This window comes from Colossoma macropomum, unplaced genomic scaffold (genome assembly GCF_904425465.1).
Source record: "Colossoma macropomum unplaced genomic scaffold, Colossoma_macropomum, whole genome shotgun sequence".
Lineage (NCBI taxonomy): Eukaryota > Metazoa > Chordata > Actinopteri > Characiformes > Serrasalmidae > Colossoma > Colossoma macropomum.
The window spans coordinates 42,740,708-42,768,442 of NW_023494787.1; the positions used below are offsets into that span (position 1 = coordinate 42,740,708).

Genomic DNA, 27,735 nt, shown 5'->3' on the forward strand with positions numbered 1-27,735 from the left:
AAGAGAAACAAAATTACAGCTATAGTATGAGGAATATCACATCAAGCTATTATGTGAGCTTACAATCATATCATATCCCATGTTCCATCCTTCTCCCAGGTGTTTGTAGGATGTGTGTGGTAGTGTTCTATCTGACAGTATCTACCATTTATTTGTTTTTCCATACTTGTTGAGTTCAGGGGCCTGTCTCAGGGTTTATGGTTTAACTAGCCAACTTTAGGTTTAGTTCAATCTAACCCTGGATATTCTGTCTCATGATGGTGGATTTTTTTCTGGGCTACATCGCCAACCGGCTTAGGAGCAGGTTCAGTTAGAGATTTCAGATTATAAACAGCTCTTTGACCAGTTAGACTGAACATCTGCCCAATCAGGGCCAACCTTCAGACAGAGGTGGACCTTTTGGTTCTTTTCGGTTCCTTTTTTTTTTATTTTTGTAAATATAAAACATAGTTATCAAGAACGTAAAGCAGCTATTACTCCATTAAGCACCAACTAACTGCAGCAGTAGCAACATGGTTGCTTTTTACTGTTAAAAATGCTTTACTTTCTACATATTTATATAGTATGATTTCTTTTTCCTTCTTTGAGAGACTAGCTGCTTGATCCTCCTGTTTCACACGATTGGCTGTTAGTCATGGCGCTTTCATACGCATGTGCACAAGGATTTATCATAGCTTGAGTACGTCAATGTGAACTAACAGACAACGCTGATAACCCCCGGAAATGAGTTTACCACGATTGCATTTCTTAGGTTTTGGGAATCTAAAACTTTGTCAGGGTTCGAGTTGAACATGATTTGTGAGACAGGCCCCAGGTCAGTCAGGTTGTGTTGAATCCAGCCAGTTAAGCACTTCCTGAAGGCCCTCACCAGAGCGAGCACTAAGCTCCAAAGTTGTGATTGACTGAGGAGCAGAAGCAATAATATCATCCATCCTGAAAAGGGATTTCATTTCACCAAGAGACATAGTGCATGGAAGGTCCCTAGAAAGACAAAAAAAGAGAAAATGTTTGCAATTAGACTTATGTAACACTGAAATTCATCTCACCGGTGCTGTACTGTTATGACAGACAAGTTTAATTAATTCTCTCTGGTTTTACTTCAAAAGCACAAGCCATAGACAGTGTCTTAGGAGTCTGACCTTTTGTTGAACAGCACAAGCACAGAGGCAGTCTGAAGCGGCTCAGCAGCAAGAACAGACAGCAGCTGGATACAGGACGAGGAAATCTGTGTGATGTTGGCAGAGTCCACCATAAACTGAAGACAAGAACACAGCAGAAGTTTATTTCTACAAAAGACATTTGGAATGTATGAAACTCAAGGATTCTTCTCAATGTTGTTTTTAAAGTGGTATTAAAAGAAAACAGTTAAGATAAATGCGCAGCACCTAAAAATACATGCTTTTTACTGTCCAAAGTTAATAAATTATATACTGACATTCTTAATGTTGAATCTGCTGTAAAGATATTAATATTCCCATTCTGTGTTATCACCTACATAGTTTTTCATACAGCCCAGCCACTAATGGTTAGTCAAGGAGACTTGACTGTTATTACACAGCACATTAATATCATGCTTGTGTATTAATATCAGGTTTTCTTAACACTTACAATAACAGATGTACAGTCTATGAAGTAGCTCGGCCAGATGGGGCCCATGCAGCCTCCTAACTCTCTGACGGTCACCCTTCTTTTCCTCAGCGTCAGGTCCGTGAGGTTTGTGCCAACCTGTTGGAAAAGGCAGAAGTTTCTTATAAATGAGAATCAACCATGCATTTTGTGTAGGGTGAATATTTTTGACAGACTGTTCTGTTGTTTGCCACAAGGTGTCCTACTTGACCTGAATTTACAAGTCTCACCCTATTCAGTTAGTGAGCTATGTGCCATCTGACTTGGCTAAACAGACAACGTTAGCTTACCGTGGGCAGAGTAACTGGTGGTTCACCCAAATCTGCCCCATCTCGCTGGCACAGCTATATTTCCAGCTAAAGAAACCATGTTAGGATGTTGAAAGTTTAGTTAAAGGGGAATTTTCAAAATGTCTGAATAATTCAGTCCTTGCAATATAAACAGTCAGTCAGAGTGGTTTGATATGAAATGGTTCATTATAAAAAAATTCACAGACTAGTTTTTTTTTTTTTTTCTGTGGTGCTGATAGGAACCGAGGGTCACAATAACTGCAGCACAAACATAGCCACTTTATTTACTATCCCATATCACCAGTGAATGTGTCTTCTGAGTTTCATATGTAATGTTGATGAATGTAATATAGTCATAAATCTGAACAAGTTTTCTTTTTACCTCACAAAGCCTTGCATGTACCTCTCTGCCATGAATAGATTTAAATAAATTGATTACAATACATTTTATGCCTAAAAGTATATCACAAAACTCCCATAAAATACTGTGTCAGGCTTCAAACAGCATATATCTAACCACTTAATTCAAATAACTTTCTGTGAGGGAGCTTTCAGAGGCATTAAAGTATTCAGATATCTGGTTCCCATCAGCACCACTGTAAACAATTCTGATTCAACAAGTGTCTCTAGAAAGGAGCATTTCACACCAAACCAATGAATGACTTTGTTTACATCTCAACCATTTAATTATGTAGAATTTTGAAAACATCGGTGGAGTTCCCCTTTTTAATGACGTAACGCAGTTAATGATGCAAGTTAGCCATGTAGAAAACGTTACACAAGTTGAAAAAATATATAAACAATATGGTTCTTTAGGGACTCTATTTACAACCATGAGTTCCATATAGAACCATTTCATGCTTAAATGGTTCTTCAGGTTGATGGAGAATGTGTTGAATGTAGTTCTATATAGAACCTTTTTGAAAATGGTTCTATATAGCACCAAAAGGGGTTCTGCTATTGTTACAATGTCAAGCTAGTAACAACCACACTTTTTGGTGCTGTATAGAACAGTACGTACAACACATCCTCCATCAATCTGAAGAACCATCTCACCATGCAAAGAACTATTTAAGCATAAAATGGTTCCATGGCTATGGAACCTAAGAACCATCTTGTGTGTAGCTAGTTTGCTCTTGCTTAAAAGTGAAGCAGTTAAATAGCTAGTCAGGAATTAGTTATTTCGCTAACGTTAACTGACACCAGCAATACCGTTAGCTATCTAACGCTAGCTTTCTGACCAACGCAGCTAGGTTAGCTAGTTAACTTGATAAAGGATATTCTGTAGCCGTTTGAGCAGCAACGTCTTTCCCACGCCGGTTGCACCCAGTAATAAACACATAACTGCTATTATCAAGCTCGCGGTTTTCTAATAATTAATAAAAACGGATAAAATGTTTGAGATATAAGAAGACAATCACCAGCGTTAGCTATCCTTCCTAAATTAGCTAGCGAGCTACAAATACACTTTCCACTGCCTCCTCGGTCACCACGGCGACGCATCCTGTCAAAATAAAAGTCTCTGCTTATGCGTACGGTCTGGAGATGACTATGATTTGTACACACACACACTTTCTAAGCCGCTTATCCATCTTGGTCGCCGGGGGCGGGGGTGAGCTGGAGCCTATCCCAGCGGTCATTGGGCGGAAAACAGAAACTATGATTAACTATGATTGGTTAAACTAACGTTAACTCTTTGGCGTTAACTTCATACCACAGAACTTGTAGAGAGGAGAATTTCCACTCTGCAATATCTTCCGGTTTTCTCAAACGCTAGAGGGCGCTCCCGAGTGAGTCCAAAAAGAATGGGTTGATATGGAGCATTTGAGCAAAATCATAGTTTATAAATGCTTAAACATTTTTAATGTAAAAGAATGAAATCGTTTCCTGAACACTGAATATCATAAACATTTTAACACCGCTGTTATGTTTTTAAGAGCCTTTAAACTCGAGTTATAGGAGTTTATAGGAATTTTAACTTTTCGTTTTTAGCCGTTGAGCGCCATTTACTCCCATTCATTGAGGACTCACTCGCGGGCGCCCTCTGCTGTTTGGCAGTCCTGTTTTTGATATAACGGGAGGAATAGGGAGTGGCCAGGCTCCTCATAAACCGCCTAAATGTGCAGCTTTAAATGGATGCCTTTAGCATTTAACTTGAAATAAATACTTAAGATGTTTTATGTAAGTAAAAGCTAAAACAAACAACTGCAACTTTTGAAGCAACTGTTTTGATTTAAATGTACTTTTTATATGATTGTAGTATGTTTTAGTTATAGTTTTACATTGACTGTTGTTTTATTTATTATCAAGCAATACCGTTTAATCATTGCTTATTGTTTCACTTTTTCCACTCTTTTATGTCTTTTATTATCAATGTTTTTATTTTATCCCTGTTTGTTTCGTCACTTGTGTTGTTTTATTTTTGCATCGGTTTATTATGATTTGATTTTTTATTCTTAAATTTTACTATTATGATTATTATTGTTATTGTTTTATATTGTATTATCATGTTGTTGTTTTTGTTTGTTTGTTTCGTTTTTTTCTTTAATAAGTTTTTATCACAGCATTTTTTGTGTTTTGAATTTTTTTCACTACTCCTTTAATCCCTGATTCCCCTACAGGCTCAGCTTCACTGTGAATGGGGGTCTCTCCCAGTGTACTCAGAGTTTAAATAAAGGCTCAGGTTGACTGAAAAAAACAAACAAAAACAAGAACTCTGTGCTAGTCTAAACTGGTTTGTGCGAGTCTGGTGTTGGCTTGATGCCGGTTTAGCTGGACCAACGTTCAATCCAAACATAGCGCATGCTGGTCCTGCAGGTGTCCAGACCAGCTGTGTTGTTTTGATAGCAGGCTGGCCGCTGTTATCTCGCTCTGTCACTGCCGCTCTCAGAGAAATATAGAAGCGCCGTTATGAGCTGAGCAGCGTTTGCTGTTGCGCAAAACAATCAGCAACGGTCGACAACCTTTCCAGCAGTTCCGTTTCATGCTTAAGTAAAGCTGCTTCCTGCTTCATAACGGACAGCACAGTTTGTGGCACAGCTCCGTTTTCTGGACTAAATGGCTTTAAACCGCTGAGATAACGTTTCCACTCACGCAGCCACCCTTCATGTTTCACCGCTCGCTGTAGTTTGTTAAGGAACTACCAAATTGACAAGAAAACCCGCCAGCAGAGCTACGACCTCCTCTACTCAGTCAGGACTGATTCAACCAACTTCCCACGGTAAGAGTTTATTGTGGATGTTCGTTCCTTTAGATACTGGTCAGAACCTAAAGAGGAAAAAATAGGAAAGAAATAAAAAAACTGCCCACCACATTTCCTGTGTGGCCAGAGAACTTGTAAACGGGCGGTGAAGTGACGAGCAGGAAGTCCGGATCCGCACTGAAATTAGGGCCTTAAAACGATGAAATTATTCATAAAAATTAATTTAAAAAGTCTGTATCTGTGTGCTATGATATCTCAGTATGGACCTAAAATTATGTATATGTATAAAATTATGTTTGATAGCCTATAGGATTGAACCAGCATTTGGTATTTTGTCATAAATATACTTTTTTTTGCATTGAATGCAGTGTTGAACGTACCAAATGTTCTGAACCTGTTTAGTTTTATATATTATTTTTCACGCACACACTTATGATGTTATACAACCCCAGTTCAGGAAAGGTTGGGCCGTTATGTCAAGATGAAAACTGAAAGCAGAGTGGTTTGTAAATTATTTTCGACCTGTATTGCATTGAAAACTGTACAGCAGCACATCATTTTCAAAATAAACACATTTCAATTTTAATTCTTTCAACATATTTCAAAAAAAGCTGGGAGAGGAAAGCAACACTTTGTGTTGTTGTCATTTCTTTTCATAACACTTAAAAGGCATTCAGGGCCTGAAGACAGGTCCCATTCTTCCTGCAAGAAAGTTTTAAGGTTTGCAACAGTGTGGGGTCTTCATTGACACATTTTGCGCTTTAAAATGCTCCACACATTCTATACTGGGGACAGTTCAGGACTGCAGACAGGCCAGTCCAGGACTATCTTCTAATGCAGCCATGCCTTTGTAATGTGTGCAGAATGTGGTTTTGCACCGTCTTGTTTAAATCTGCATGGACCTCTCTAAAGAAGGCGTCATCTTGAGGGCAACATATGTTGCTTCAAAATCTCTATGTACTTTTCAGCATTAATAGTGCCATCACAGAAGTGGAAGTTACCTTTGCCAAGGGCACCGACACAACCCTATACCCTATACCTATACTTTTGGACTTGTTGCTGGTAACAGTTTTGATGGACCTTTTAATCTTTGGTCCAGAGCACACGGCGTCCATTTCTTCCAAAAAAGACACTGATTTGTCTGAACACAGTACATGTTTCTACAGTGTGATGGTCCATCCCAGATGCCTTCCGAGTCCAGAGAAGTGGATGGTGCTTCTGGATACAATTAACATGAGGCTTCCTTCTGATCCAGTAAAGTTTTAACTGGCATTTGTGGATGTATCTACATATTGTAGTGCTTGACAAATGTTTGCAAAAGCAATCTTGAGCCCATGTGGTTGTATCGCTTATAGATGAATGATGGTTCCTTATGCAGTGCTGTCTGAGGGATCGGAGAGCACAGATGGCACTGCTCCTTTGGCCTGTCTTTGCTCCTAAAGGACTAGGCCTTTCCTGGATGCTGCTTTTGTACCGAGGCATGATTACAATAACCTGTTGGCATCATCTGCTTCAGATCATGACATTATTGAATTATTTTACCTCATTACTATCCCTAATTTGCTCTGTACCAACTTTTTTGGATTGTGTTGCAGGCCTGAATGGCAGGAATGGATATATATTTACAAATGAAATGTAGTTGACCAAACAAAACGTGAAATATCTTGTGTTCATACATTTTTCTGATTGGGGTTGTATATCCTTTCTCTACCTGTAATACCACCTGGTCTAGTGTTTTTATCTTTTCTTGATCTAACATGTGATTCGCACCCAAAAAGGACTTGATTATCAGCTAAAAGTGTGACTCAGGAGCAGAGCAAAAATGAAATTACGCAATTCTGCTAAACTGCTTACTTTACATACATGGTACTGCAGAACACTGACTTAGTTCATTTAAGTAATAACAAATTCATTACAAATAAAAACATCTTTGCGTATTAATTATAAAAGTTCTATCAAAACACTTTATATCAGTACTTCAGGTACACAGTGTAATGAAAAGTAGAGTGTACAGTGTTTAATGTCCAGTCAAAAAGGCCATTACTTCTACTACAAAAAGTACAGAATTTTATTTTTTTCTACATAACATTATTCTATAATTACAGACTGTAGTCCATCTGTTTCTCTGCATACTTTGTTCATCTCATTTTACCCTGTTCTTCAGTGGTACAGAGCAGGTATTATTTGGATGGTGATTCATTCTCAGCTCTGCAGTGATGCCGACGTGGTGGTGGCGTGTCAGTGTGTGTTGTGCTGGTACAAGTGAATCAGACACAGCAGTGCTGCTGGAGTTTTTAAACACTGTGTCCACTCACTGTCCATTCTCACCTTGTTTGTCCATCTTGTAGATGTTCAGTCAGAGACAGTAGCTCATCTGCTGCCGCACAGTTTGTGTTGGACATCCTCTAGTCCTTCATCAGTCATCACAGGATGCTGCCCACAGGACGCTGTTGGCTGGATATTTTTGGTTGGTGGACTATTCTCAGTCCAGCAGTGACACTGAGGTGTTTAAAAACTCTGTCTGATCCACTTGTACCAGCACAACACACACTAACATACCACCACCACGTCAGTGTTACTGCAGTGCTGAGAATGACCCACCACCCAAATAATACCTGTTCTGTGGGGGGTCCTGAAGGGGTCCTGACCATTGAAGAACAGGGTGAAAAGGGGCTAACAAAGTATGCAGAGAAACAGATGGACTACAGTCTGTAATCGTAGAACTACAAAATGCACCTGTTTGGAGAGAATGTTAAAATGGAGAATGGGTGTGGACGCAAGGAGGTGTACTTAATGAAGTGGCTGGTCAGTGTATATGGCCAAAATTATATGTACACCTGACCATCACACCAGTATAAACTTGTTGGACACCCCATTCCAGAATCATGGGCATTAATGTGGAGTTCCCCCTCTTTGCAACTATAACAGCCTTTTCTGGGGAGGCTATTTACAAGATTTTGGTTCTGACCATTCAGGCAAGGTCAGGCATTGATGTTGGAGCTCGCTTTGTGCACAGTCAACAGGAAACAGGAAAGGGCCTTCTTAAACTTTTGCCCCAAAGTTGCAAGCATTTCATTCTCTAAAATGTCTTCATATGCTGTAGCATTAACATTACCCTTCACTGGAACTAAACTCAATAATTAGGAGGATAGGCCTGGTAGACCACCAAAATTATCACCATCAGATAAACAGCACTTAAAACTTTCATCTTTGAGAGAGAGGAGAAAATCAGCAAATCAAAAAAATCCAAAAGTGTTTCTGTCCGTTACTCCAAACAATGAGGCTGCTGGTGTTCTCAGAACAATGGACAGACCACCCCAGGCTCCAAACCGCAACATCATGGAATGTGTTTACTTAGCTCATAAGAAACATGCAACCAACTTCTAAGACTCAACTTTGCAGGTGTGGAAAAATATCCCTGCAGATTTCTTTGAGAAACTGAAAGCGAATCTCCTGAAAAGAATGGAAGCTATAATAAAGGCAAAGGATGGAAACACTAAATACTGAAAAAACTGATACTATGTTTAGTTTTTGAGGCTTCTGTGTAATTTCCGGTAAATATACGTTTTCATTGAAAATTAACAACTGATTGGTTGTTTTTACTGGGAATTAAATACAGGATACTTTTGCTGTACTGTATAAGTTCCTTTAACCAGCAGTATCAGCCTCATGCTTCATATCTTATAACCTCATTGGCTTTCAGTAAATCCTAGCATATTTTAGAATTTATTTTGCAGAATATAATGTATATACCCAATATTTTCTCAACAGGATAAAGAAGAAGATCAACACAGAAGACAGGATCAAAGATGGTTAGATGTATTGTTATAGTCTTGATTTGTTCTTTAGCAGTAAACCTTTATTTGCTTATTTATTTGAAATTTGATTCCACCTTTAAAAATCCAACATCATCCACAGAGCCTGCAAAACCCAAACATCTGTCGCAAAATGACACAATCATTCTCATCTGGTTTTGGCCATTTAATAAACGTTTTGAGCTGAAATCTTGCTGCTCTAAATTTCAAATAGAAGGTTGTCACTTAACTGACGACAGAGCCCTGTATAAGAAGGCACACGGTGTCCTTATACATCACAGGGACATTAGAAGTGACCTGTCAAATCTGCCCTCTGAACCTCGTCCATATTTCCAGAAATGGGTGTGGATGCATTTTGAGTCCCCCAAAAACACCCCCAGAATAGCAGGCCTGGAAAACTTATTCAACGTAACTATGAACTACAGACGGGATGCAGACATTTCAATTCACGAGCAAATGATTCTAAAAACCGAAGATACTAAAGATGAAATATTCCCTGAGGTTTTAAAGAAGAAGAATAAACTGGTCTGCTGGATTATCAGCAACTGGAACGAGGAGCATGACAGGGTGAAATATTACAACGAACTAAAAAAGCACATCCACATTGAACTGTATGGACGCCGATTTGGACGTGCACTGAGCCAAGAAGGATACAACAATGTGCTCACAGAATGTAAGTTCTATTTGTCATTTGAGAACACAAAATACATAGACTATATGACGGAAAAGCTCTACAATCCTCTCACGAAGGGCTCCGTCCCAGTGGTTCTCGGACCTCCCAAATTCATCTATGAACGGCTATTACCCAGCGATTCATTCATCCATGTGGATGATTTTAAAACCCATAAAGAACTGGCTGATTATCTACTTTCACTGGACAAAAATGAGGATCAGTACAAGAAGTTTTTTCAATGGCGAGAAAAATACAAAGTAAAACATGTTGATTTTCCCAGAGAGCACGCATGCCTTGCATGCCATTACATTCGTAACAGAAATGACTACCAGGTTTTTACAAACCTTAATAAATGGTACTGGGACTTAGGTCACTAAGTATGTTTTGACTGGACTTTCAAGGGACATCATGAGTGAAATTGCTGGTTTGTACCCATTGAGACCAGCTACTGGGATTTCTGTGGAACAGGATTAACCTTTGTAGTTTTGAAACAAGATGGAAAGGTGGCAAATGCGAGGGAAAAAAGTTGAAAAAAGTTGAAAATGTCTGTAGCACCTTAAGAGCACCTCTGGGGACACTGGCTGGACCTGCAAGGTGACCTTTCTCAGCGTCTTATACACTTCTGTGATGAACAGAGCGCCTGGTCCTCCCCTCCAGGAACAGCTTTCAGCAGTCTCGAGTGTTCAGTGTTCAGAGCCTCACATCAAGCATACAGTTGGTGTCCCTGAAGTTCTGGTTCCTATAGTGTGAAACGTGCAAGGCCTTTCCACATTAGTCTGGGATCATTTGTGGTTTAATATATCTCCAGTTTTTGTCTGTACTGCTTTTTGGCATTTTTTATGCTTTTGTGGACATCATACCTCACTTTTTCAAAGAGTCAGCACTGCCAGATTTAAATGCCATACAGTGGCCTGTAAGCTGAGCCAGACTCGTGCGTTAAACCAGGGTTTCTGATTGGCGTAGATGAGAATATCTTTCTAGGGTACAGGGTCTGTTAAGAACCATGAATATTAAAAGAACGCTTTGCATGATTAAAGGGAAAATGGTGTTCCAAAAAGTGTTCCATTATTGTTACAAGCCAAAGAAGCCTTTTTTTTGGTACTATATAGAACCCTTTTTGCTAAGAGTGTAGAATTTTCCTTTAGGAGTGACAGAAGATGTTTAGTAAATTTGATTTGTGTTAAAAAGCTCTTTGTTTATTATTATGATATGAAAGTTACTCTGAAAATGAGTTCATATTTTAGGAGCTGTTCATGCAGAAGGCCAGGTAGTTCCAAGAGTTCTGACACTTTTCACAGAAATGTTCGGTGGCTTTGTCTATTTTTCCAAAACTCACCTGAAGGTCCAGTATACTGGACACTGAATATTTAAAGTTTCCCAGTAAACAAACAAATAAACAAATAAACAAACAAACAAAAAAAACAGTTTTATTTAGTGCAGAGCAGGAAACTTGTTTCAAAATAAAACACTTTGTTTGAAAGCGTCCAGTTCTGTTACTGAGGAGGGTATACTTTTAACAGTATTTTAGATGAAATTTATAAATTTTCCTGCAGACTCGTATTGTAGACTCTTCACACACTTTGAATTCTGCCTCAGATGATGATGTCACAGTGTCCTTGAAGCTGATTGGCTGTGCTTGTGTAACAGAGCTAAAACAAAAAGAAAAGAATTAATAATAATAATTGTAGTTCTTAGTTGTGTGAATTCTTCCAAAATTATTGTTCATAAGAAATCATTTTTGTTATATATTTCTTGTTACTTTGAGCTAAATTGTTGTTTTATATTTCATTTTTCAAAAAATACTGATTCTTGCTATGTTAATAACGCATACAAGTTCAATGTGCTAGTTTGGACTACAATTCCCTGCTGACATGTGCGCAACTGCCAAAGCTCGCGTTTTCTGTTAACTTTGTCCCTTCGCGCTTCCCTTACCCCCAGCAGCGCTTTATACTTTGCTAGGGGTCAATTGTGTAGCAAAAGCTCTGTGAATAATCTCATATTTTAGGAAGCTATATGTACTTCTGAGATGAATGTTAGCAAGCATCATCTGTAATAACAGTCATAGCGCTTATGTGCTGCGTTTTGGACAAGTATTAGCGCATATTTAACCGAATTTAATACTTTAATTCCCGACGGAATTACTGGCGGGGTTCTATGCAGACGGCATCGGTTTTTGGCGCCAGTTGGGGAATGAGCTAGAAAATGTGCTTAAACTTCCGTTTTCCTTTCCTTTTCTCACTTTTGTAGAGCTATGGCTGCCTCCATTTTTTTGTCTGATTTTTGTTTTTTGTTTTGTTTTTTTTTTGTTTTTCAACTTTGTTGCTTATCTTTTTTTATACATCTTTTTATACATCTGCATTTTTTTTATCATGTCTCTTAAGGTAGTTTATTTCAGGTTTTTTTTTATTGCAGACTGGGCTTTGATAACATGCTAAACTTCTGAACATTTGAAATCATGTCTACAGGTTATTTATAATTGTCTGTCGACAATGTGTTCATCCCTTTAATCTATAACTTTTGAAGACCTGCTGGCCGAGAGAGATTGTTTTTGGAGGAGGTAGTTATGACATTTGTCCACTAGATGTCATGAGATACTGTAACTCTCCAACATACTACTGTTCTGCCTACATTTAAAAAAAAATGGTAATGTAAGCACTGTATTTCACTATATATGTTTATAAGCACTAGATATTTTTCATTTCTATGCTCTTGTAATGCTGAAAGATGATTTTTCTATTTAATTTTTACAGTCGTTCAATTTGAATTACAATTCTTTGTGATGTCTTCTTATTTTTTGGGGCTTTGCCATCAGAGAAATTACTGATGGTTGTCTTTCATACATTTCCAGATTATTGAGTTTCACCATGCCTAGTTGAGAGTAAATGACCCAGCAACATTTCCAGCTGTCCAGTATAGCTGGGACTAAGGAACTGAAAATTGTGGGTTTTCAAATTTAAATCTAATTTACTCTTAGTCCAAGACCACAAGGGAAGACAAGGCTCAAATACTTGGAGCAGTCCACTTCAGATGAACAACTAGCAAGTGAAAATATTTTAGATCAATATATCTAATATATCTTATTATGGGATTGCTGTAAAAATATTGAGATTATCAAATTTTTCAACGATTATAGACGTTTCCTTATTTTGTCATTTTGTCTTATGAAATCTTATGTGTCTTATTCCATTGGCTGACAGTTTTGCTTGTTTCAAGCATTATTTAATAAGCACAATGATCTGAATTATTTCTCAAAAAGACTTGTAAAATTATCTGCCAGCGGAGTCAATTTCACGAAATAAAATTATTTAAACCACTTAAAAATGTATATAAGTAGGTTAAATAATCTTATAATATTCTTACATATTATATTATATATACTGTCTAGATGTAAGCTGTTTTGGCTTCCTAAGATGTCATTGTTTGCAGTGTTGAATATGTTGCTGCTGTCAGAACAAAATCTCATATCTCAAAAATGAGAACTTTACAGGAGAAAGAAAAAATGTATTTTATTTTTAATGTAAGTCAATGGAATCAGACTTTTTTCCCAAAAAGTCATTTTGGGCCTTTTCTTTTGGTCCATTCATCATGTAATCTACACACAATGTAAAGGGCAACAGGCATTTTTAAATTATGCCAAAAGCTGAAAAACAACACAGATGGAGATACAAGGCTTTGTTCTGCAGTGATGTGACTAAATAAATGAAGTAAATAAAGAAATGTCCTCAGGGCCCTCGAGTTTTGTATTATTATTGGGATGTCTTGAGATTTTGTTGTTGCCATTCAGATGGAATATTTTAGAGATGTGATATTATTAGACTCCTGTTTTTGCATTATTACTCAGTTTGGGTTTAAAGAACAAAAGGAGAACTTGAGATTCAAATTTTTGCACATTATTTCACAAAGCTAAGTTAGTGCACACATATTTATTTGAACATTATTGAAAGTGAATACTTTTACTCAATTACATTTCCAAGAGATAAAAACATGCTTTGTGTATTACTTACATTTTCATTTAGAGCTTTATAGTACTCTGCACAAAATTAAACCCTTACAGAGAAGTCATGAAACCTTTTTTTTTTTTGCAAATGTCACGTTACAACTTGTAAACACAGTTTTTGTATATATATATATATATATATATATATATATATATATATATATATATATATATATATATTTAACACAAATATGACCTTTTTGGAGGGGAAAAAGTCAGATGTATTTATTTCTCACAACTGCTGGAAAAAAACCTCAGCTTGTCCAGTTTATGCTAGTAGATAATACTACTTATCTGGTGGAACAACACAAGGTTTTCGGTTTCACTGTTCTTGCATGACCTGCTTGACCTAGCAGTAGATTATATGTTTCGCAGAATATAATGCACAATCTTTTCTCAACAGGTTAAGGAATTTCAGCACACAAGAACAGACAAGTAATGCCTTAATTGGTCAATGTGCTTTTTATGTGTTCTGTTGCACTAAATCTGTTTTTGCTGGAGCTACACAGAAGGAAATGTTATCCCACCTTTGAAAATCCAGTACCCTCTACGGATACTGGAGAAACCAAATCTCATCTGTGGCAAAACAACATAATAACCATTCTCATTTGGTTTTTGGCCATTTGTTAAGCTTTTTGACCTGAGCTCTTGCAGCTCTGAATTTCTAATAGTACGCTGTTACTTAACGGACGACAGAGCTCGCTATAAGAAGGCGTACTGTGACATATAATTTGAACATTATTGAACACTGAATTGAAATGAATTGAGTTTTGTTAAATTACATTTTTTAAAAAAAGCAAAGACTGATTCCTGAAAGTTTAATATTAACATCAGGCTTTGTTATAATTTTGTTCACATTTACTATTTGTTATTGTCAAAAATCACATACTTTAAAGTATCGGTATTAGGATACAGGTATTACTTGATATCGGACCAAATGGAAAATCAGTGGTGTCGCCAATCCCTAATAATAACTATAATAATAGGTATGGACGCAATTTGAGTCCCCCTGAAAACACTGCAATGAGGAGCATGACAGGGTGAAATATTACAAAGAACTAAGCAAACACCATTTCATGAATTGACCCATGAAGAATAAAATAATAATAAAATAAGTAATAACAATAAAACAAGCTGATTTTCACAAAGAGCATGCATGCTTTGCATGCTTCATAGTACCTACTTTGACATTCCTTTTTCTTTTCTGACAGTTATATTGTAAGAAAATAAATATGTAGTTATATTTGTCATAGAATGTGGTAATTTGAAACACACAGGCAGTGCTATATAGTGTTATATATTGTTGCAATCCAAAAAACTACAAACCAAACTGAAACAAAAGCATTTTTATCCAGTTTTATTTTTCTACATCATTTCAACATGGCAGCTGTCCTTTACATCTTGTGAAAAAAAATCATGATGAATAAATAAACAGAAATGCTCCATTTGGACTAAAACCTCTTACATAGAAATTGAAGAACATTTGTACCTTTCCCTATAAATTTGCTTTTTTGGTGATACATGTTTTGTTTGGACAGTGACAATATGTTTGGCATTCCTTTAATTTATATACATTTATATTAAGGCCTTTTTTAAAATATGAGAAGACAAGCACAAAAATAAATGTAAAAATGCTACATCTAACTGCTAACCAGTCATCATAAGTGGCCAGATGCAGTAGTGGTGCACAAGTCACTCATTTTTGTGGCCAGTATAGCCAAATGGCTGATGGCTGATTTTTATTAGCCAAAGTTTTTTGTTTGTTTGGTTGTTTATCTATGAATCAACAAGCAGCAAGAACAAAAAAGATGTTTTTACCCAAAGCCCACATTTCGCACACTGGTATGAATCACATGGGCCTAATCTGTGCCATAGTCATGGCACAGATCGGTTGAAATAATTTAAATAAATCGTCTAATTCTACAGGATGATCTACTGACTAAGATGGTTGCTGTCAAAATTCATAGCATCTGTGGCTAAAAGACAACAACCAGTAACCCTAACCCCACCCCTAAAACTGCACTGTGTAGTAACAAGAAGTGTATTAAATTCATTATTTATTTAAATCACAAAATAAAATAGTCAATACAAACACATTATCTAAGCTGCTTATGCTCCTGGGTTGTCGGGGGTGCTGGAGCCTATCCCAGTGGCCCGGCAGATGTCAGGAAACACCCTGGACAGGCCGCCAGTCCATCACAGGGCAGACACACAGACAAACAGTCAATACTCGATTGTTAAATTAAAGTGCAACCTGAGGCATGATGATAACTTCTTCCTTTGAACAACAGTGAATGGAAAAATAGCCTTTGTCCACGTCATCAAAAAAGAAATAAAACTAAGCAGACATTAGTTTTCTAACATTAAATTCCTTTACAGGAGGATGTTGGCATTGGGCCTCATTCACCAACCGTTCTCAAAAAAAAATTCTTCTTAAAATCCACTTATGCAGTTTTCCTGAGCTGTGTATGAGTGTAAGTGTGTGTGAGAAAGAGCCCATCATTACTATAACATACTATAAAACCAATGTGACAATCATGTGACAATCAGTTATTAATCTGAGTGTCACTGAACTCTGCTAAAGCCTGAGTAGACCAATAAACTAATAAAACGATCAGTTAATAATCTGAGTGTTATCAAGCTCTGCTAAAGCCTAAGTAGACTGATAAACTAATATGACAATCAGTTATTAAACTTAAATCAGTTATTAAAAATGAGCATTTCATAAAAGAGTGCGGTTTCTGTGCTAGGAGGAAGTGGCTATGGCTTAGTTTCTGGTGTAGGTTAAGTTTAAATGCTTTATAAAGACTGAAGTTGGAGGACGAAAAGGGAAGACAAGAGAGGTAGAGAAGCAGAGACACACTGAAAAGTGACATGACAGTCACCACTGTTCATCCATCCTGATAAGACCTATCTAAAGACAGGCAGATCAAATTACATAAATTGTTGATTTTCAAGTGAAAATAAGCCCCTGTCTACTATTATCTGCTATCTTCTTTTGAACTGTTATCTACAGCTATTGTGATGTTTTCACTATGAATGCTGTTGATCTTTGAGAGATTTTCGCAGTTGAGAGATTTTGTTATTCACTTTTCTTCAGTTTGATTTGAGTTGGGTGGGACTAAATCTGGCGCAGGTGACGTCAAATCTGCCAAAGTTCCAATCAAAGTTATTAATATGTGCACAACAGTTGCTCATGTTCCTCTTGTGCGACTGCTCTCCTGTGCTCCAAGCCCCAGACAAAACTGCGACGTCAAATCTGCCAAAGTCTGCCGTAGGTTATTTAAGCTTGTTCTAAATATTCGTATCATAGCTAGACACTTGTGTTAGCCACTTGTTGCTGGATTTTACTATAAGCAATCTTCTTTTATGAGAGTGTGATAGATAGTTGTCCATCTTAAATGTAAGAATGAAAAGCTAATATGTAAACTACTCCCTTAAAGGCTCACAGTATTTCCCTCAATTTGTACTTTACAGGCATGGCACATAATAAGGTACACAAAAAAATTCTCCACTGTGTCCACTGATATGACTGTGCCGACTACTAATAGGAGCTTGTGTGAACTTAGAAGCACAGACTAGCAGTTATCTAGCTATAGGTTATGTATATAATGTTAGTACCGTTGAACTTACAAATATCAGCCACAATATGTCTGTAATGTACCTGTCGGCAAAATGTAATCAGATCTCTAAAATGACCGTTAGACATCTGTTCCCCATTTTGCACTTTTTACTCATCATTCAGAGAGTGCTCAAGAAGAGCGCTCCAGACCTCGGCTTGACCTCCACTGTTTCTGTTCGCTGTCATTTCGTAATCACATTACGAACTGAGGCTATGTTCAGGAGAGATGGGGGTGCATCATCTCAGCCTCCAAACTGGCATAAGCATGAATCTTTGGTGCTCTTTTTGAATCCCAGCACTTCCATCACTCTGGATTTAACACTGTCGTTGTTTGTCTTGTTGCGAGTGACGCAAAAGATACTTTGAAATCTGATTAAAGCGGCCAAAGCTTCCAGACTGATACATATCTGTAAAATCACCTCCAAATTGGTTTGGAACCGACTGGCAAAAATTGGATTTCATGCGTTTTTGTCCAGACTTTGAAAAATCAATCTGGATACAATCTGGACATGCCACAGATCAGATTTGAGCTGTCATTCTGAACCAGGCCTTGAGCATGAGAATCTTAAGATCTCATGGTTCTGATCCTTGGAGACTCATAAGGAGAAGTTCTACAAATAACCTTTCTTTGAATAGGTTCAGTAACAATTTAGTGTCCTTTGGGCTCTTTAAAAGAACCATTTATTGAAAACTTCTTAATCAAATTAATGGTCCTTCATTGGCATCACACTCAAGAAACCTCTTGGCTGGTCCCTTCATGTTTAAGAGAATAGTAGGGAGAAATAAGTAGTGTCATTAATGGCCAACCATATTAAAGACCTTATGGTCAATATGGTGAAGTGTTAAGCTATTGACTAGAAATGACGTAACCCTGCTCTGGGCATACTGTTCAGTTATTAATCTTAAGACTTATTAGTTAGTAACTGTAAATCACATGTAAGTTATGTAGTTATGAGTGACAAACTAAAATGTGGGCCTTTAAGGCTTAAGATGTTATACATAAACAAGATATTTTAAATTTCCATCTATGGCTGAGAGAGGAACAGATACGCAGACAGAAAAAGAGTGAGGGGTTTATTGTAAGGATTACAAGACAGCTTCAGTAAACAGAACTAGCTGACACCCTATTTTCAGTACTTTTATTTTTACAGCAATGGAGGCTGTTGCAACACTCACTCCACCCTCTCTCCCACCGCCATCCTCCTCTCAGAGTTCCCTCTTTCAGCAGAGAGGTGTGACTCAGCTGGGTCTGACCGCTCTCACAGTGACACTCTGATACTTCACCTCAGGGAGAGTGGTCAAGGAGTGGCCACCTGCTTTCTTTTCATTTCTATTCGATCCAGTTAAATTTAGTGCCTCTACAACATTGGCAAGACGGCAGCAGGAAGATACCAAGACTGTTCCAGCAAAGGAATGGGAACTTAACCTCCAGAAGAGACCTCTACTGTTGAATTAATCTAATGGACATAATCTTGAGCTGAGCATAAGCTGCGATTGGTGCCTTTATCCAGGATCTGTTTTCTTTGTTCTCACCTTGAGACGTACTTATCTTCTGTTTCTGTGTGAGTCGTCTTCCAAATGTAATTTGTGTGGATGTGGTAGAAGTTAATAGCAGTAATGCTGGGATGTTTCACCTTTTCTTAGTTGTGTAGTTAGTATAACACTGCCTTTCTGTTAAAAACACCTAGTCTCATTCGTGTGCAACTGTTAGACATGACACAATTCAGAGTCTTCGATGCAAAGTTTTCAGAAGAGATGGGGAGACTTTCAAGAGCAGCTTGTGTTGCAGTTTTTTTTAATAATACTTACGAATAATTACATGGTTAAGGCATAAATAAGATCCGCTCTTGCTTCAGATCTGATATTTTGGGATTGTGTTTGGGATTATGTAGATCATGAGAGGCAAAAAACAACCAACTTTGAAAACTGAACTTAAACTGAACTGAAAATATCACTGCAGGTTCTTTGAGAAATTGCAAGCAATCTTCCTGAAAAGAACGGAAACTGTAATAAAGCTAAAGCGTGGACACACTAAAAACTGAAAATAATGTAAATTATATTTAGCTGTTAAGTCTTTTGTGCAATTTTCTGTTAAATATTTTTTCTGCATTTTCTTCTGATTCGATATTTGTATTTAATGGCCATTTTGATAGGAATTTAAATAAATGAAAGGGTGGTCTCTAGTGTGTGCACAGTATTGTAAATATCAACATACAACCAAATTTGTTTTAGACAAAGTTATCAAATACATTCAGAATGCTGCACAGAGTCCTGCACAAGGTCATATATTTAAAATAATTATTCAGAGGATAGGAAGCTTTAAAAATGAAGAAACGTTAGACGAGTTGAGAATGATGAGCAGAGCTGTAGATGATTCTATAATTACTGAGAAATTTGCATCAAGACTGAATTCATAATTCATTTAGCACACAGAATGCCTTTTATTTGTAAAGTGGTGATAAAATCTTTAGGTAGATAACTTAAAATACATACATACATAAATGTAACTTTAAATACTTGAAATATTGAAAAAAACATCTAGAATACATTTTGCTGTCTATACTAGCAAATTTTACCCTACATTGTATAGGTTATTATTGTATGGAAATAACACAATTTATTAATATAATAATTGATTAGTTCCAAAATTGTTAATCTTTTGAACTGTTATTTTCACTGACCTATCAGGCAACTTTGATTTGGTAACATCAGGAAACAACTTTGTTTACATCTTAACCATTTAATTATGCAGACATTTTGAAAAGTAAGTGGAAATGTTCCTCAAACTCCCCACAACCTTAACCTAATACATAACTGTACACTGTTAGAAATAAAGGTTCTGTGCAGGTACATTTTGTGTTCATCAAGGTACAAACAATGTAAATGTTCCCTCCAAGGTACAACAGTGGTTTTAAGGTCTGATTGTGAACCTTAAATAAGTTTTTCCAGGTGAAAATTTCATATTTGTACCTTTTTATAACCTAACGTTTTAACACAGAACAATAAGATAAAAAGCCTGGAGACGAGACGGGGTGTGTGGAGTCAGTACAATTTAGAGAATATAATTTCAATGGATTATGATACAGTTATGTTCCCTGACTAAAGGTACTGAGATGTACCCTTGAGGGTCCCACCCCAGTAACAAGAGGGGTACTGACCCAGTGACAGCTTCATACCAGAGAGTGTATGCACTTACTAGTGTACGACCGTAATTTTTTATTTTCAAGTGAAAGCAAAGAAGTGTCAAATAAAAAGACTGAAAAATGTGGGCGTCATGGAAAAGGCTTTTCATGTTAAGGACAATAAGCGAAGCATCTGTAATTTCTACCACTGTAATCCAATCAAACACTGTCTAGCATTTTCCATTCTGGTTTATTTGTTCGCAGTCAAAGTAGCTACGTGCTGAAACTCTGTAGGTAAGAGTTGTGACCCTACCTAGCCTCCTTCCAGCTGACTGTACAGTATAGTCAGTCTGTGGGATGAGAAGTAGCAGTCGGCCCAGGAACAATAAGAGGAAAAAAGAGGGGGAGGATAAAGTTGGTCATTTTTTATCTGATTCTGCTCAATCTCCAATTCAGAACAAAATCCAGAAAAGATCTAATCACTCAGACAGACTCAGTGTTGGATAGATGACTTCCAGTGACCAGCAGTATGACTACAGAAGGTCAAGATGGACAAAAGCAGGACAAGACACCGACTAATGGACACAGGTGACTCCACAGCGGTGCTTCTGCTGATAAGCTGATGATCTGTCAGTTAACATTAAAGGGTTTTGTTTGTTTTTGTTTGTTAGATGGCTGTTCAGTCTTTTATCCTCTGTACTTCTGTGTCTGAGAAGCATCTGCTTAATGAAATGATAAAATCATGTTTAGTGAATAAAACATGGAATCAACAGAGAACTCAATTATTTTACACAGACAGCTTTCCGAGCTTTAGAAGATAACTTTTACTTTTGGTTACAAAGTGAAGTTAAGATCTTTTCTCCACAGGTCTTCTGTTATCCCTAGCAACCGAAGCAGTCACTCAGAAGCTGAATTGTCCACCAAGTTTTGCGAAGGCAGGGAAAAAATGCGAAGGTATGGACAAGTACTGTTACCTTTATAACAAGAAGTCTATTTGTTTTTATGTTTGTCTATTTAAAATGCCAAACATTATCTCTGTTATGTTTTTTCTGTGTTTAAATGTGAATAAAAAGAAAATGCAGAAAATAGATGTTTAATTTACTGCCAAACAAAATCAAACTACAGTCAAATAAAGGTACTGTTACTTCAAAATATTTAAGACAGCACAACTAGTGGAACACAATGCTTGTGTATAACAACCAAAGGAGCCTCCAAGTTATGTGTTACTTCTTAGCATAGGTCACTATAACACTGTACTCTAATATTCAGTCAAGAAAATGTCAACAAAATCCACAGAGCGCTGCATTTCTTTTTCACTGTATTTGTTGTCAGGCTTTTATCACGAGGACTAAGCAGTAACTGAACAGTCTTCTACTTGTTGTTTACTAGATTTTCATTTTTGTTTAATATACAGTTGTATGCAAAGGTCTGGACACTTGTGGCCAGGTTACATATTTTGTTGATTTTTGAAGTGAAAAGAAGTCTCTCTCTCTCTCTCTCTCACACACACAAATACACATTTTCTAAGCCACTTATCCTTCTGATCTGCAGGGGGATGGAGTCTATCCCAGCGGTCAGTGGGTGGAAGGCAGGAAACACCCTGGACAGGTCACCAGTCTATCGCAAGGCACACAGACAGACGTATACATTAACACACACACATTCACACCTAGGGACAATTTAGCGTGTCCAGTTTGCCTGACTGCTTGCCTTTGGACTGTGGGAGGAAACTAGAGCAGACGTAAACAGAAGTAAGCTATTACTTACTTACTTACTGAACTTGTTGGGCCTTAAACGACTAAATAATGATTAGAAATAATTAGACGGGGCAAGAACTGTCATCAGCTCATGACAATTCCAGAGTGTAATAAATTCACTGACTCTTCAAACCTTGCGCTAATACTCAATAATCATAGGCTCCTCTAAGCAGTCGGCTGAGGATGTGAGGATCTGCAACCTCATCACAAAAGTCTGCAAAGTATGCAAAACAACATCTAGGTATGCCAGAGGCACTGTGGAAACAAGTCCTGAGGACTGATGAAGTAACAACGGAACTGTTTGGCCACAATTATGTTTGGAGAGAAAGTATTTGATGAGAAGAACATCTTACCAACTGTTTATCATGGGGGAGGATTGATTATGCTTTTGGGTTGTATGGCAGCCAGTACAGGAAACATTGCAAAGGTAGATGGAAGAATGGGTTCCACTAAAAATCAACAAATTCTTGAAGCAAATGTGACACAGTAAGTCAAGAAACTGAAGCTAAAAAGAGGTTGGCTTCTGCAGCAATACATCCTGTACAAAACGATCCTAAACATACCTCAAAATCCACCATGCATCTATTAAGATATTCAAGCTAAAGCTTTTGGAATGGCTTTCACAGTCCCATGACTTGAACATCATTGAAAATCTGTGGGTAAATCTTAGACATGCTGTACGCATGTGAAACCACCCAAGAATACTGCAGAACTAGAAGTGTCCTGCAGGAAAGAGTGGGGGAAAATTCCTAAAATGAGAACAGAACTCCCAGCCGGACTACGAAACACATTTGCAAACTGTGATATTTGCCAAAGGGGGTCTCACTAAATACATACTTGGTAGGGTGTATAAACTTTTGCACATGGCACAATAACCATTTTTTCCAGTTAACCAAATATAAAGCATAGTTTGCTGCACAATATGTTATATGTACTTTAAAAAATCAACAAAATATGACATTTTGCCAGGGATGCCTATACTTTTGCATACAACATAGTCCACAGGATTCCACAGAATAGAACAAAATCTACCAGTACCTAATCAGCAGATGATATGGCAAAAATATTATATCAATATACATTTTCACAATACGCAATATGCTAGTTTTTCTGAGGTTTGATAAGTTGGATTAGAAAAAACTGTGTAGTGGCAAAAAATATACTACATGAACTGAGTACAATGATTTTTATTCAACATTTCACAAAGTGCACTGCACCAAATCCAATTAAACAATACTCACTTTGCTCTATCTAATAAAACATGCAGATTTTTAGTGTTCTTTAAGCAAGAAAAGCATTTTCAGCTCACACCTGCAGCCAAATCACAGTCATGATGTTATTCGCAATAAAGCACTACTGTTCAGTCAAACAAATAAGCCCTGAATATTTAAGCAAACATGGCTTAATATTAGCAATTCCTTCCGCATCACAAATAGAGCCATACACCTGTCACAATATCTGGTTCAGCTCTTTTTATTCTTGCCAGATGAAGCTGCGAAGCATTTCACACCTTGCTAACTGAACTGTATTCTATTTGTTTCTGGTTAATTGCAGTTTGTTTAGTTGTTCTGCCATCACAGCTTCCAATGAAAAGCTTACTTGGGGCCAACAGGCTCTCAATTTTAATGTCATGCTGTAGTTCTTCAGAATCTGACCAAACAGGCTGCAGGTCAAATATCTTCTAGAAGTTAACTAATGTGTCCATAAGTGCTGTTAATAACGCATTACATAACACTTTCAAACATTCAGATTTTGTCACTGTAATTGTTGTAATAATATGGTATAATGTTACAATCTATCACAATAATAATAATAATAAATTCTGTCTGTTGCACAACTTAATGCAAAGATGATTTTCATATGTGCTCTGTATCTTTTAAAACAGATGAGAATGAGTGTGAGTTTGAGGACCCATTCTGTGGTGAAAACGCAGTTTGTTACAATACTATTGGTAGCTACTACTGCCAGTGTGAAATGGGATACCGGGAAACTTCAGGGAAAGTTAATTTCACTCAGGAGAACATGAAGGGATGCGGAGGTCAGTAATTCCACTATACAGTAGCCTGTTCTTGTCCAAGTGCTTCAGTAGAAAAGGCTGAATCTGAATCTCTGCTCTTGTTCTTTTCACAGACATCAATGAGTGTTTAGAGATCACAGATATCTGCGGCCCCGATTCTGAGTGTCATAATTACATTGGCTCCTATTTCTGCACATGCAAAGACGGGTTTGTTTCCAGCAACGGAGAGAACAAATTTAATGCAAGCCAAGGTGTCACATGTGATGGTAAGACAAGACGCGTCATTTGGGTGCAGTTTTTGCATAATTGACTGTTTGTGAAACTCTGACAGGTCCCACCTCTCTTAGTTATTGTTGCTGTGTCCGTCAAACTTTCTGCTCAGGCCGCTTGACTGCATCTGTACCATTCTGTACAATATTGTTTCTTTATTTGACTGCTGTTTCATATTACCTTATTGCTTTAATTTCTTATTACCTTTTTGCCTATTATTTCCTTACTGCTTCATGTGAGCAGGCAGTTATCCAAGCATTTCACTGCTAGTTGTACCGTGTATGACTATATGTGACAAATAAAACTTTGAAACTTGAAGACTAAAAAGTTCAGCAACACAAAGTGAAATTTAGCAGCACACACAGACATAAATATTTGAGAAATGAAAATATGGCAATAGGCCAATTTAAAAAAGGATTTTGGAAATGATGTTTTCATCCATCAAACTAGTTAAATCCTTTACTGGGCTATAGTGTTGTGTTTTCCTTTTTGTGTAATTCACTGTTTTTATTTTATTTAAGAGCAGCGTTACTCTTGCTTCAGACCTGAAAACCTTAGTTGTTGGGATTTTTTGGGGAATTGTGTTTGGGATTACGTGGATCGTGAGAAGCATAAAATGCAACCAACTTCTGAGACTGAACTTTGGAGGTGTAGAAAAATATCCCTGCAGATTTCTTTGAGAAACTGAGAGCACGTCTCCTGAAAAGAATGGTAGCAAAAGAAAAAGTGTGGACACAGTACTGAAAAAATGTAAATTGTATTTAGCTGTTTAAGCTTTTGTGCAATTTGTACGATTTTGCATATCTTTTTAAATGCGTCTTTAACGGCACTTGTATATAACATGATACCCACGTTTCATTTCAAAATGCTCCGTTATCTTCGTCACTACTTTTCAAAACTACTAAAAAATTTATTCTATATTTTAGACCAAACCCTTCTCAAAATTATCATAAAACAACCATTTTATAATCATTTTATGTTATAGTTTTCTGTAATGTACCTTTCAGAGGCATTAACTGCTTCTTGAATCTGGTTCCTATCACCAACACTGTGAACAATGTTGACTTGATAACATTAGGAAATGATGACTTTATTTACATCTTAACCATTCAATTATGCAGAAATTCTCCCTTAAGCTCCTTACAAGACTAACAATGTATAACTGTATGCACTTATTAGTGTATGAGTACAATTTCAATATTTTATTTTCAAATAAGAACAAAGAACAGAATCTTCCACCAGGATTCGGAACGCAGATGTGACAGTCAGTCAAGAGACTGAAGCTAAAAACAAGCTGGCTTCCCCCTGACTTAAACATCATTGAAGATGCTGAGATCGCTCAAGAATGTTGCAGAACTTGAAGCAATCTGCAAAAAGAGAGTGGGTGAAAACTCCTGAAACAAGAACAGGCAGATGAAAGAAAGGCTTGGCAAGCAAAGGCTTGTGACATCCGCAAAAGCAGGTTTTACGAAATACTGACTAAGTAGGGTGTCCAAACTTTTTCACATGCCACAATTACTGTGTTATATGTACACTACTTTTTTGGTTTATCACATATAAAATAAGTAACTGTGCAAAATTATTTTTAAATAGTTTGCTGCAGAGAATGTGTTTACTTCTTTTCACTTCAAAAATCAGGAAAATATGTTGTTTGGCCAGGGGTGCCCACACTTTTAGATACAACTGTACTTGCAGTTGCATAGTTCTAACACAGTCCCCAGGATTCTGGAGATTTTAAGAGAAATAATCCACAACTGAGAAAAACCTCACCAGTACCTAATCAGCAGACAGCATGTAAAGCAAAGTAAGGATGGATGATATGGCAAAAAAAAAGTTTCATTATACACAGTATCATGAAAAATAGTTTTTCTGAGGTTTAATAAGTTGGAATAGAAATAAAAGAACTAGACTAAAACTAGAACTAGACTAGAACTAAAAAAATACTGTTAAACCAATGATTACAATGATTTTTATTCAAGGTTTCACAAACTGCCTTCAGTAAATCCAGTTAGATAGATATTATCATATATTTATAATGAAACATGCAGTTTTTTTAGTGTTCTGTAAATGTAAGAGCAGCACTTTGTGGTGTTATAGAATGCCTTCAGCTCGTGTCTGCGACCAAATCACAGTCATGATGTTTATTCACAATTACACACTTCTGTTCTGCTGCTTTCATACAACAGTTCTACAAAATAATAAAAAAGTAAAGCACAGAAGCCCTGAACATTCTATTAAACATGATTTAATACTGGCAGTTCCTTCCTCCTAAAAGTAACAGCCTTTTGTGTTACAGATATCACTTTCACAATGTCAAGTTCAGCTTAATTATTCTGTGCTTGCCAGATTAACCTGAATGTCAATTTTTTAAAAGCATCATCTTTTTGCTAAATTGTATTCAGTTTGTTCCTGGTTCATTCCAGTTTGTTTAGTTGCTTCTGCCATCACAGCTGCCCACCGCAACAACAGGGGGCAACAACAGGCTCTGAGTTTAATGTTGGCCGGCTCTAGGTCTTCATAACCTGGCCAAACAGGCTGCAGGCCAAATATCGTCTTATAGAAGTTAGTTAATGTATCTATTTTCTGTTTTTGTATGTTTATAAGCAGAAAATAAGTCATGTAAAGCCATCCTATCGGTGCTCATTGGAATTATACAGATATTGTAGGAAAAAAGTGCTGTAATTACAAATAACAGCACATGTAAATCGTTCCTCAACCAGTCAGCAATTTTTATTAGAACTGTTGTATAACATTACATAATTTATCACAATAATGATAAATATTGTCAGACTGCCTAATGCAAGGAGTTTTTTTTACATGTGCTCTATATCTTTTAAAACACATGAGAAATGAGTGTGAGTTTGAAAACCCAACCTGTGGCGAAAATGCAGTTTACTACAACACAGTGGCACAAAGGCTGAATCTGAATCTCTGCTCTTGTTCTTTTTGCAGACATCAACAAGCGTTCAGAGCCTACAGAGATCTGCAGTCCCGATTCTGAGAGTCATGATATCATTGTCTCCTATTTCTGTACAACCAAAGATGAGTTTGTTCTTAGCAACGGAGAGAAGATATTTAATGCAGACCATATTAAAGTGGCAGGATTTCTTTTCTTTTTTTCTGTAATTCACTGTTTATTTTGTTTGTAAACAGCATTATAATATAAAGCAATAAAAGCAAATTCTGTTTGTTTCACCCTGTACCCCCATTTGTCCCTCCCCCATGTCCATCCCCTGTTTAATAATAATAAGAAGAAGAAGGAGAAGAAGGAGAAGAAAAAAAAAGAAAAAGAGATAAGTTACCCTTTATTATTCCCACAACGGGGAAACTCACCTCTGTATTTA

General features: G+C 37.1%; 2 protein-coding genes across 7 annotated transcripts; one reads left to right on the forward strand and one right to left on the reverse strand.

Annotated features, from left to right (window-relative positions):
• Positions 1 to 138: 138 nt before the first annotated feature.
• arl16 (ADP-ribosylation factor-like 16) lies at positions 139 to 3,449 on the reverse strand. 3 transcript variants are annotated; one of them, XM_036567455.1, is made up of 5 exons: positions 3,338 to 3,404; positions 1,917 to 1,982; positions 1,609 to 1,725; positions 1,140 to 1,255; positions 139 to 981 (listed from the first exon to the last, which is right to left on the reverse strand). In XM_036567455.1, the coding sequence occupies exons 3-5, from the start codon at positions 1,654 to 1,656 to the stop codon at positions 816 to 818; spliced, it is 330 nt and encodes a 109-aa protein (XP_036423348.1). In that variant the 5' UTR covers positions 1,657 to 1,725; positions 1,917 to 1,982; positions 3,338 to 3,404; the 3' UTR covers positions 139 to 815. The 3 variants fall into 3 exon arrangements, with proteins under 3 accessions (XP_036423348.1, XP_036423347.1, XP_036423349.1); XM_036567454.1 differs by having other exon boundaries at positions 1,917 to 1,972; positions 3,198 to 3,395; XM_036567456.1 differs by lacking the exon at positions 1,917 to 1,982 and having other exon boundaries at positions 3,338 to 3,449.
• A 1,034-nt stretch (positions 3,450 to 4,483) lies between these two features.
• zgc:165582 (uncharacterized protein LOC100124609 homolog) lies at positions 4,484 to 27,735 on the forward strand. 4 transcript variants are annotated; one of them, XM_036567449.1, is made up of 6 exons: positions 4,484 to 5,136; positions 20,804 to 20,935; positions 21,215 to 21,301; positions 23,990 to 24,142; positions 24,235 to 24,387; positions 27,344 to 27,735. In XM_036567449.1, exons 2-6 carry the CDS (start codon positions 20,896 to 20,898, stop codon positions 27,538 to 27,540), a joined length of 630 nt encoding a protein of 209 aa, XP_036423342.1. In that variant the 5' UTR covers positions 4,484 to 5,136; positions 20,804 to 20,895; the 3' UTR covers positions 27,541 to 27,735. The 4 variants fall into 4 exon arrangements, with proteins under 4 accessions (XP_036423342.1, XP_036423344.1, XP_036423341.1 ...); XM_036567450.1 differs by lacking the exon at positions 4,484 to 5,136 and adding an exon at positions 18,011 to 18,787; XM_036567451.1 differs by lacking the exon at positions 20,804 to 20,935.